The sequence below is a fragment of the Microtus ochrogaster genome, linkage group LG5, assembly GCF_000317375.1.
Source record: "Microtus ochrogaster isolate Prairie Vole_2 linkage group LG5, MicOch1.0, whole genome shotgun sequence".
In the NCBI taxonomy this organism is placed as follows: Eukaryota; Metazoa; Chordata; class Mammalia; order Rodentia; family Cricetidae; genus Microtus; species Microtus ochrogaster.
In genome coordinates, this window is record NC_022031.1 from 11,250,803 (window position 1) to 11,262,509 (window position 11,707).

General features: G+C 40.8%; 1 protein-coding gene across 2 annotated transcripts in view; it reads left to right on the forward strand.

The window, feature by feature from the left end:
- Eloc (elongin C) overlaps nucleotides 1-10,985 on the forward strand; it is a 14,656-nt gene extending 3,671 nt beyond the window's left edge. The window contains exons 2-4 of one of the 2 annotated variants that reach the window (XM_005361866.3): nucleotides 3,944-3,996; nucleotides 7,141-7,284; nucleotides 10,283-10,682. In XM_005361866.3, the coding sequence (XP_005361923.1) occupies nucleotides 3,993-3,996; nucleotides 7,141-7,284; nucleotides 10,283-10,473 (339 nt within the window). In that variant the 5' untranslated portion in view covers nucleotides 3,944-3,992 and the 3' untranslated portion in view covers nucleotides 10,474-10,682. Of the gene's footprint in view, nucleotides 1-3,943; nucleotides 3,997-7,140; nucleotides 7,285-10,282 lie in introns of both variants that reach the window. The other variant, XM_005361865.3, reaches the window with a different exon arrangement.
- Nucleotides 10,986-11,707: the final 722 nt, after the last annotated feature.

The following is an 11,707-nucleotide window of genomic DNA, read 5'->3' on the forward strand; positions in this document are numbered from 1 at the left end:
AAAAAAAAAAAAAAAGAATTGTTATTCTTGTTATGCTCCCTCCCTAAAGGGTCCTTAGCCCAGATAGCCAAGCTTTACTGCCTCCTCTCCTCACGACCTTGAAATACAACCTTCTTTCCCGTCCTCATTCCCTGCAAACCTTACTCTACTTTATTTCCCCATAGACCTTCCACCTTACACATTGTTTTGTTTTGCTTTTCTTGTATGTCCACACCTCCACACCCCTCTTTGGTGTTGTGGTTGGGTCAGTCTTGCTCTAGTTCTAACTGACCTAATAGCTCAGTGTAATCTCGACAGACCTTGGTCTCTTAGCAATTCTGCTTCACCTCAAGAGCTAGGATTTCACTCTTGCCCCACAACACAAAGCTGGGCTTGTCCTTGTTGCCACCATTTTTCCACGAGGTTAGAATCTTGTTCTTTCTGTCTCCAGTACCTAGGAGAGCACTTGATCTAGTACTCCTTAGTATGGTGTTTGTAAGATGAGTGAGTTTCTAAACTGATTTTCAGCAACACTCAGTTACTCTTGTGGACCTCCACCAATCACCCAGACCAAACACTGTTCACTTAAAACATTTTCTGTTGGAGATTTGTAGCCACCACTTAGTTTCTTTGAGAATCTCCCACTAAGTTTTGTGTAACATCTACTTATCAAAAGAACTGAGTTAGTTTTATCTACAGCGTCTCTGTTCAAACTGAGATTTTTCTTCAAATTTGAGTTCCTGGATATATGCACGCTTAATCCTATGTCATATTTTAAACATCTACTTAAGAATTAGGAAGTTGAGGCTAGAGAGATAGCTCAGTGGTTAAGAACACTGGCTGCGTTTGCAAAGGACCTGAGTTTCACTCCCAGCACCTATGTGGTGGCTCACAACTATCTATCTATACCTCCTGTTCCAGGGGATCTGGAACTCAGGTACCAGGCATGCATGTGTGATATTTATACATGCCTATGGGCAAAACACTCATACACACAAATCTAAAGTTATTTTTTAAAAGGAACTGTTTGGATAGCGTTGATGGAGGTAGAGCTCCTCTACTCTGTAGACTCTAGTCTGTAGAGAAATTGTTGCTTCCCAAAGGACTTACCAAATGAGGCCTTGCATGGTTGCTTAGCTGCTGCTGGTTAAATAAACAACCCAGGTGTTCTATGGAAATTATCTAGTTGACACTTGAAGTTCTTGTACTTCAAGACTTTATAACATTTTTTTTTCATTTTTAAAAAGAATGTTTGCAAAAGAATATAAACAGGAAATAATGGTTTTGGTAGAATTTATAGCATCAACTTCTAGAAGTACAAAATTCACCTGGAGCTTTTTTTTTTTTTTAATATGACATAGTTAAAACTAGGTGTGGTGACCCATGCCTTTAATCCCAGCACTTGGGAGCAGAGGCAGGCAGGTCTGAGTTTGAGGCCTTTCTGGTCCAGCTACACAGAGAAACCTTACGGGGTAGGGGACTGTAACTAAATTGAATAATGGAGGGAGGGAATAAGAATTGTCAAATATACCCGACTCTAAATTCTTTTTGTTTGTTTGTTTATTTGTTTTGTTTTTTTCGAGACAAGGTTTCTCTGTAATGTTGGAGTCTGTCCTGGAACTTGCTCTGAAGACCAGGCTGGCCTCGAACTCACAGAGATCCTCCTATCTCTGCCTCCCGAGTGCTGGGAATAAAGGTGTGCGCCAGCACTGCTCGGCTTCAGACCTTTAAATTCTGAGTTGTAGAAGATGCATGTTTCCTAATCCCTAGAGGGATGATACTCTTCTGGGAGATTTACTTTTAAAGAAAATAATTTACCTGAGAGGCAGTTACCACAGTGATCACTAGTAAATAATCCCATAAATTATTGTTTATATTATCTTTACTCTGCTTTATCTCATTAAAAATGGTACAAATTATTGAAAAAATACTTTTGTAAGAATCATTTTATTTTGTAAATTTAAGATTTCCAAAGTTAGGAGCTAGAGAGATGGCTCAGTGGTTAAGAACACTAGCTTTTGTTCCTTAGGACTGAGTTAAACCCCCAGCACCCACTTGGCAGCTCTCAGCTATCTAACATCAGCTCCAGGGATCCAGTGCCCTCTGTGGTCTCGAAGAACACCAGAGACGCACACAGAGCACAGACATACTTGCAGGCAATATTGTATACAATAAAAATAAATCCTTATGTTTTGTTGAGGTCAGAAGAGGGTGCTGGATACCCGTAACCAGAGTTACAGTTGTGAGCCACCATGTATTGAACCATATTTCCTGCACCCCGTCCCTAAGAATTTTTTGGTTTGGTTGGGTTTGATTTATTTTGTTTTCCAGGACAGTGTTTCCCTGTGTAGCCTTGGCTGTCCTGGAACTCACTCTATATAGACCAGGCTGGCCTTGAGATGCGCCTGCCTCTGCCTCCCAAGTGCTGGGATCAAAGGCAGTGCCCCTATTGTCTGGCCCAAGTGTTTAATATTTAACCTCTCATTGTTAAATTCAGAACTTTAGTACCCTGTGTGTAGAAGAGATGGGAGAGTAAAATAAACATGTGCACATTTGTGTAATTAGCATGCAAGCCTTTCATGGAAAGTACTTCATGCCATTGGTTATTCCATAATCTTTCATCCAAGTTTGCTTGATGTATACACAGGATAGTTTTCCTCTTCCCCTCCATTGAGTGATTGAAGGAAGGCACATGAAATATTAATCTCAGAAGCTCACACGGCATCGGTGTCCACTATTTACGTATGATTGAAACATTAAGACTGAAGTTAGTCTTGTGCTGGATTCTATGTAAACCATTCTGTTGTCAAGGTTTCTCTGTGTAGCTGGACCAGAAGAAAGGCCTCAAACTCAGACCTGCCTGCCTCTGCTCCCAAGTGCTGGGATTAAAGGCATGGGTCAAGGCCTAGAAAACCCCACCCTCCATCCTGAGTGCACTAGTATGGTTAAAGCAGCTAGAGGCTGGCTCACTGGTGGCTGCTTAATGTAACTATCAGATATACCACAAATCAAAGAATTTAGAGGCCACCCTTTGGAAACCAGGGGTCAACACCGGTTGGTTTCTGATGACAACAGGACGAAAAGTTTTCTTCAGATTCTTGGCAGGAAAAGAAGTGATTTAGACATTTCAGCACACTTTTTGATCCTTTGGTTTGGGAGTTTTGGTTGTTTGTGTTTATAGTTTATGTGTGTATTTTATTTTTGCCATGTCCCTTCACAGCCTCCCCTTCGGCGGCAGCACCATCAGTACTTTGTTTGTGTTGTGCTGGGATGGAAGGCAGGACCTTGGCGTACAAGGCAGATAGATGCATGTGTTCTGCCGCACACCCGAGTCTCCAGACATTGGCTTTGTTTGGGTTTGATTCTGAAAGCTTCCCTCTATAGACTAGCCTGTCTAAACTAGCAAGCTTCCTGCTACTGTGCCTGGTTATCAGCTGCTTTTATACATATTCAGCTGATGCCATGGGCTCCCATGCTACTCCACTGGTGGATCTGACACCTAGAGCTTTGCACGTTCACACACCCACTGAACTGTACTAGTAGCCTTGACAGCCAATTTATAGTGACTATTTTTTTTATCATTTATTTAACTTTATTTTATGTGCATGGGTGTGAAAGTATCAGATCACCTGAAACCAGAGTTACAGACAGTTGTGAGTTGCCATATAGGTGCTGGGAATTGAATGAACTCAGGACCTGGAAGAGCAGTCAGTGCTCTTAACCACTGAGCTATCTCTCCAGCCCCTATAGTGACTATTTTTAAATCTTTCTGAAATTCAGAAACTCCAACTGGTCAAGTTCACAAAGCGTTGTGGTGCCTTCCATTGACAGATAGTCTGCTGGAATCATGACCTCATCTATAAGGAGGGAGAGCCCTGAAATTGAGCACCAAAAACACAGTAAATAGTGATGTGTGGGAAATGCCAATGCAATATTAATCTTTGTGCTTTTGTTACATTTTCAGGAAACTGCTGAAGTTCCTGTGGGATCAAGTAGAATTTTATAAGAACATAATGGGTAAGTTATACAAAGGTAATTTTGTGTTTCAGTTAGTGGGAGCTGATGTTTCCTCTCAACTGAAGTAAAGGCACTGTGGGTTTACACATGTACCTTATTGCACAGATGAGCATACTTTCACATACCCATATACTATGTATATCAAGGGGCGGCCTTTAAAGTCATTGAATGAAAATAAGAGTGTGGCTAAAGTGAAATTAATGTTTATGTGAACAGTTTATTATTCTGTCTGAAAGATAATACACAGAAATAGTGTTGTGTTAACTAAAATTTGTATTTTTTTTTTTTTTTTGGTTTTTCGAGACAAGGTTTCTCTGTGGTTTTGGAGCCTGTCCTGGAACTAGCTCTGTAGACCAGGCTGGTCTCGAACTCACAGAGATCCGCCTGCCTCTGCCTCCCAAGTGCTGGGATTAAAGGCGTGCGCCACCACTGCCCGGCTAAAATTTGTATTTTTTAAGCACTTTAGTAATACAACTTTTACACTGAGCAGTGGTGGCACATGCCTTTAATCCCAGCACTCAGGAGGCAGAGGCAGACAGATCTCTGAGTTCCTGGCCAGCTTGGTCTACAAAGTAAATTCTAGGACAACCTGTCTCAAGAAGAGAAAAAGCGAAACAGAAACAAACAACAAAAAAGCCCGTGACTTTTAACAAATATGCAGAATGTTTAGTTGTGTGTGTACTAATGCTATATCCAGATAAATACCTGCAAAAAAACCAGGAGTTTGGTTCATAATAGAGTGTGTGCTAGGGCAGAGCTGCCCAGCTGGTGGCTGCAGGGAGCAGAGCGGAAGTGAAGGACAGAGTGAAGTGAAGGACAGAGTGAAGTGAAGGACAGAGTGAAGTGAAGGACAGAGTAGAGCTCCCAAGTGCGTTCTTGCTCCCTGCATCTTCCTCAGCACCACCACCTTCCAGTAGTCTGCTGGGCTCAGTGGCTTAAACTCTTCATCAGAGCATAGCTCCTCAGTCCATCTGGGGTCAGCACTCTCCCAGATACCCCAAAAGGGGGGTTTCACTAGGCATATCTCAGGCCAGTCAAGTTGATGATCAAAATCAGGCAACACAGCATGCAAAAAAATTAGACACATAAAGTGAACTTGTTAGTAGGTGGGTTGATGTTTTTACTGGGTAACCCAGGCTAGCCTCAATCTTCATCAGTCCTGTGTCAGCTTTTTTAAAAGTCTGATTCCCTGGAACTGGAGTTACAGATAGATGGTTATGGGTGCTGGGGATCAAACCCAGGTCTTCTGAAAGAGCAGCTTTGCTCTTAACTGCTGAGCATCTTTCTAGCCTCTGCATCAGCCTTGAGTATTAGAATTAGAGGCAGGAGCCATTCTGCCTAGCTTAAGTTCAAAATAATGCTAACACTTTAGGGTGTGTCCCTCCCCCCCCTCCCTCTGAGACAGGGTTTCTCTGTGTAACCCTGACTCTCCTGGAAGTAATTCTGTAGACCAGGCTGGCCTCAAATAATCTATTTTAGTCAGGTGGTGGTGGTGTACACCTTTAATCCAAGCACTCGGGAGGCAGAGACAGACGGATATCTGTAAGTTTGGGGCCAGCCTGGTCTATAAGGGCTAGTTCCAGGACAGGCTCTAAAACTACAGAGAAACCTTGTCTCAGGAAAGAAAAACAAATAATGTAGTTTAGAAATTGATCTTATATCTCCATGTTATTGTAAAAAAAATGGCAATAGTTACAGTGTCAAAGCTTCATCAGGCCAGAGGGGTAGCTGATAGGTAAAGGGTTTGGTTTGTAAGCATCAGGACCCGAATTTGAATTCCAGACCCCATGTAAAAAGCCAGGCACAGTAGCACACATTGTAATCCCACTTCTTGGAGCAAGAAGGGAGGTGGAGACAGGATCTTTGGAAGTATGCGGTGATGAACAACGGAAATACCCTTCTCAAAGTGAAGGATGGAGCTCCAGCTCAGGTTATGCTCAGACCTCCTGTGTGCTCTGTAGCACACGCACATCATAGACTCGAACAGTTATGCACGTACAGCTTTTAAAATTTTGAGGGGCTTGTCAATATTTTATGTTTATATACTTCATAATATTATAGGTATGGCTTGTATCCCCTGGCTATTTACTATATTCACATTTCCCAGATGTTTTCATAGTGTTCTTCATAGCAGGTTTATTTTTCTAAAATTTGAATTTAAGTAAGTATCATTTATTATTTTAACTTGTGTCTTTAACGTCCTTCAACAGTTTCCCATTTTTTATCTTGTTTATTTGAAAGCTAGCTACTTGTTTTTTTTTTTGTTTTTTTTTTTTTTTTTTTTTTTGGTTTTTCGAGACAGGGTTTCTCTGTGGTTTTGGAGCCTGTCCTGGAACTAGCTAGCTACTTGTTTTAAGGACTGAAATTGGTCTTGTTTTAATTCAGACAAAACATCTTTGACAGCAATAGTGATTTAATACTATTCTTCGTTTTAGGGATTTCTGAGCTGTTTGTGGCTAAACAGAACATCTTCATCCTTCTACTCTATATGTTTCCCTAAATTTTAGAATAAAATTTAAGATGCTGTTTTAGTTCAGGTTCTGTTGCTGTGGAGAGACACCATGACCATGACGACTCTAAAGCATCTTATTGTGGCTGGTTAGAATCCAGGTTCAGTCCATTATCATGGCAGGAAGCATGGCAGTGTGTAGGTAGACATGGTGCTGAAGAATTTGCTGAGTTCTTTATTTGGTCTGCAGGCAGCAGCAAGATACTGTGAGCCAGTAAGCCTGGCTTGAGCTTCTGAGACTTCAAAGCCACCCCTCCACCCCACAGTGACACACTTCTTCCAACAAGGCCACGCCTTTTAATAGTGCCAGTACCGATGGGTCAGTGATAACCATAAAAATGTGAGAAAAGACCGTGGTATTTAAAAAGTATATATTTCAATTAATTATTATTAGTTGTTATTTGCATATTTTGTCCTGAGCAGAAAACTAGTGAAGCCAGCACAGTGACAAGAGTCAGTGGTAGCTACACACACTCCACACCTCTTATTTTTTTTTGTTCCTCTCTTTTCCATGCTTAGCAGTCAAACCCAGGGTGTCACATATGCAAAGAACATGTTCTACTGCTAAGCAGAGTCCCAGACAATCTGTTTATTTTTAATATATGATTAAAACTTATTTTATTGCTTTATTTCAGATGGAGAAGAGAAAACCTATGGTGGCTGTGAAGGCCCTGATGCTATGTATGTCAAGTTAATATCTTCTGATGGCCATGAATTTATTGTAAAAAGAGAACATGCATTAACATCAGGAACAATAAAGGCCATGTTGAGTGGACCAGGTAGGTAATAGCGCCTTTTCCTTCATATATCCTTTTAATGTTTAATAAGTGTTTTTCCCACCTGGGTGATGGTGGTGCACGCCTTTAATCCCAACACTCCGGAGGCAGAGGTAGGCAGATCTCTGTGAGTTCGAGGCCAGCCCGGTCTACAAGAGCTAGTTCCAGGACAGGTTCCAAAGCTACAGAGAAACCTTGTCTCGGAAAAAAAAAAAAAAACCACCAAAAAAAGTAGCTTGTATTTGTCATATACTATTGTGATAAAAAGTAGAAGTTGCCACCCCCTTATACACCTTCCTCTCTCCTCCACTAACTGCTTTGTGCCATTTCATTTCGGTTTTTGATTTGAGTCAAGATCTTCTTAACTATGGGGTCTGGAGAGATGACTCAACAGTAAAGAGCACTGGCTGCTCTTCCAGAGGACCCAGGTTCAATTCCCAGCACTCACACGGCAGCTCACAACTGTCTGTAACTACAGATCCAGGGAATCTGGCACCCTTACATGAATGCAGATAAAATAAATTATTTAAAAAAAAATCTTAATTCTGTAGCGCATGCAGCAGAGCTGGCTTCAGACCCTCATCTTCCCATGTGCTGGGATTGTAGACCTGCCTAACCACTTCTGGCTATTATAATTTAGCATTGTTTTTCCTTTGAGTAAGTATTTTCTAACTTCTAGAGTTCAAAGCATACAAATGCAGCAGCAATTGTTACTTGTACAGTATGAACAACCATCACAAAGATGTAGTTCCAAAATCTCCAAGGAACCCTATTCCCTCTCAGCTTTATCTGTGTCCAGTCTGCTTTCTGTTTCCCTTATCTGGAATCCATGCAGTGTTTGACCTTCTGTGTCTTCCAAAGTACATTCCTATGGTAGAGTCACCTGGTACTAGGAGTGTGCTATATTGTGTTCATCTGCTCAGCACAGTTGAACTGAATGGTGCTGTTGTTGTGGGCACAAGTATATAGAAGTGTTTGTTTACCGCACCAGCTTTTGGGTCTTTTGCTTTGTGGGACTATTTGATCATAGGTCATTGTGTTTTGGAGGAGCCACCAGTGTTTCTTTACTTACATATTTATATGTATATGTGTGTATGTATCTATATGAGTTTGTGTATTGCATGCAATAGTTTGTGGAGCCAGAAGAGGGCATCAGATCCCCTAGAACCAGAATCGCAGGTGGTTGTCCCAGTGGGTGCTGGGAACCAAATCCAGATCCTCTGTAAGAGCCACCTCCCTGTTGATGGCTGTTGTGCTGACTGTGAAGTGCTACTTCAGTATAGTTTTTATAGTATTTCCTTAGCAACTGCTGAGTTTGAACACCAATCCATGTATTTGCTGGCCATTTGCATATCTTTTTTTTTATTCACTGGTCAATAGTGGCACACTCCTTTAATCCCAATACTCATGAGGCAGAGGCAGGCATATATCTGTGAGAGTTCAAGACAGCCTCAACTACAGAACTAGTCCAGGATAGCCACGGCTACACAGAGAAACCCTGTTTCAGAAAACAAAAAGAAATAAATTAAGATTCTTGGAAACATGATCTTCCTGCCTCCACACATGTTTAACTTAGCACCCAGGAGGCAGAGGCAGGCAGATCTCTGTCCAGGACAGCCAGAATAACACAGTAAGACATCCACAGGTGGAGAGGAGAAGAGTGCTTCATTTGCTTTATGTAATGAAGGTTTTGGAACTCGACAAAGAGAGACTTGCACAATTATGCTATTAAACTGTAATCTTTAAAATAGTTGAGTGTATATGATTTTCACCTTTAAAAAAACCCATCTCTAGTGTCATAAAGGCTGTTGTGTTTCCTACATATATTCTAGAAAAGGGGTTTTAACTACTAGCCAAACAAAATTTACTTTTAACCTCAGACTTCTACTTGTTTTTCATCCTACCCTACTCCTAACTAATGGCAATTGGAACTTTTAAATGCTGCATGCCTTTAATCCCAGCACTCAAGAGGCAGAGGCGGGTGAATCTCCGAGTTCGAGGCCAGCCTGATCTGTAGAATGAGTTCCAGGACAGCCAGTGTTACGTAGAGAGACCCTGTCTCAAAAAAACAAACAATAATACTGTAAAATAATGCATTCTTTAAAAATATTTCTGGATGTGAAATGCCCTTTGTATTTAGCATATACGTACAACTTAATGTTGCACATCTAAAAGAATTCTGCAGGCAGTGAGTGAGTGGTGCAGACCTTTAATCCCAGCACTCAGGAGGCAGAGGCAGGCAGATCTCTGAGTTTGAGGCCAGTCTGATCTACAGAATGAGTTCAGGACAGCCAGGGCTACTCAGTAGTGAGACCTACTTTCAAAAAAAAAAAAAAACAAAAACATTGTCCCTGTGATATATAAATAACATTTATATGGGCAAGACATTTTGAGACATGACTGGAAACTGCTTCATATAGCATTAGTTCAGAAGGAAGTGTCTTACAAGAACATTCCATTACTATGAATTGTTTTTTGAGCCTATATTTTAGCTAAACAGCCAGCCTCTTGAGTGTTGAAGTTGTATGCATGTGCATGCATGCATGCATCAAGCCTTCAGATACTGTTAAAAAATTTTAAAGTGTGTATCTACTGAGAAATCAGATTATCTTTTGCTAATGACAGTCAGTCTTTTAAGATTTGTTAATTTACTGCCTAATAAAGTGCTATATACCACATGGCTTAGGTACAGAACTTTATTTCCCTACAGTTCTGCAGTGTTTCACACTAAACAATTGTTAGTGTTGATTATTCTCTGCACTTGTCTTTGAGTAATGGGCTTTGTCTTCACGTGTGCTTCTCTGTGTGTCTTGGAGTTCTATTTCTATCTGTATGTGTCTGTTCTCTTCTGGTGAAAATGCCAGTCGCACTGTGTCCGGTCCTAGAGACCTTGTGTAACATAATTTAGCTGAACGACATACCCAAGTACAGTCATATTCTGCGATGGTTGGACAGGAGGTACTGTGCAGTCCGTAACATGCATAACCCTTTTGTTTTGCAGGTCAATTTGCCGAAAATGAAACCAATGAGGTCAATTTTAGAGAGATCCCTTCGCACGTGCTCTCAAAAGTGTGCATGTACTTTACCTACAAGGTCCGCTACACTAACAGCTCCACCGAGATTCCTGAATTCCCAATTGCACCTGAAATAGCCCTGGAACTTCTCATGGCTGCGAACTTCCTAGATTGTTAAATAAAATAAATTATAATAAACTGTTAATTTTTTCAGTATTTAATACCTGTAGTTCAGTTAGTAATTTTTTCACATATAGCATGTTGCCTGTATGAACTCTAAAGTTAATGCTGAGCAGATCCTTTCTGTCATTTGCATAGCAGAATTGAAATTTGTTTGCTACATCAACAAATTAAGGACGTTACAAGCCAAGAAATAAACAAATAATGCCAGTTTGTAGGTGGTTTGCTTTCTCCTTTGGATGTGACCTTTAAAATAATAAGTAATATAGCAAATCCTGGAATGTACGCGTAAATGAACATATTCTACAGGTAAATACAGGGGCTAAGTATTTTTATGTTTTTAGTGTTTTTTTAAGAACCAGTTCTGATCTTAACAGCCACTGGGTATTACTAGAGTTATGCAAATAATTACATGTTTATAACTTAGCCAAACCTTGATTTTTGTAACTCAAACAATAAGAGTTGAAATTTCTTATGTGTTTTTTGATAAACTGCAGTATTGTTTAATTGCATCTTGTGTTTTGTTTATTGCTACAATTTAAGATTTTATTTAAAGGCAGTTTTGGAAGATTACCAGGTACACCTTTTGGAATAGTAGTAACCATTTGAACTGTAGCCATCTAGTCAAGTAAATGAGGACTTTCTGAGAGGCACTGTGCGTTTTCGACAGTCCAAAGCATGATCTTCGCCGGCCTCCAGGGCCGCTTGCCTTCATTCTTCATGGTCCCTTGTATCCTGCAGCACTTAATGAACTTGATCTAAACTCAGAGTCTAGGTATTCTGAGCTCTCCAGTCTTCCTGCATTACTGGAATGCTGTAAAGTAAGCAGCGAGGATGTGGTGTGACCCTGTGGTTGACATAGATAGCTACCCTCCACTAGCGAGTGTTCCGTCAGCCATGCTAAAGCTGTGGCTCTCCTGAAGACAGTCATTCATCTTTTATACTAAACAGACCAAACATCTGAAAACGCTGAGTGTTCTCACTGAAGTGAGCATTATGGGCCAGCTGTAGTAGAACAAGCTGTCACTGAGGTTTGTCAATGCGGGCCTTCACTTTCTTCCTAGGACTGGTTTAACACACAACAGTTTTACTGGAAGCTATAGGAATCATAAACGTAACCTCCTTTAAATGAAAAAAAAAAAAGCCTACACATTGAGCTTTGCAGCGCATTGGAAATGGTTAAATGTGACTCGGTCTTCTTTAGTAATGTTTCAAGGCAGACGGGCACATAG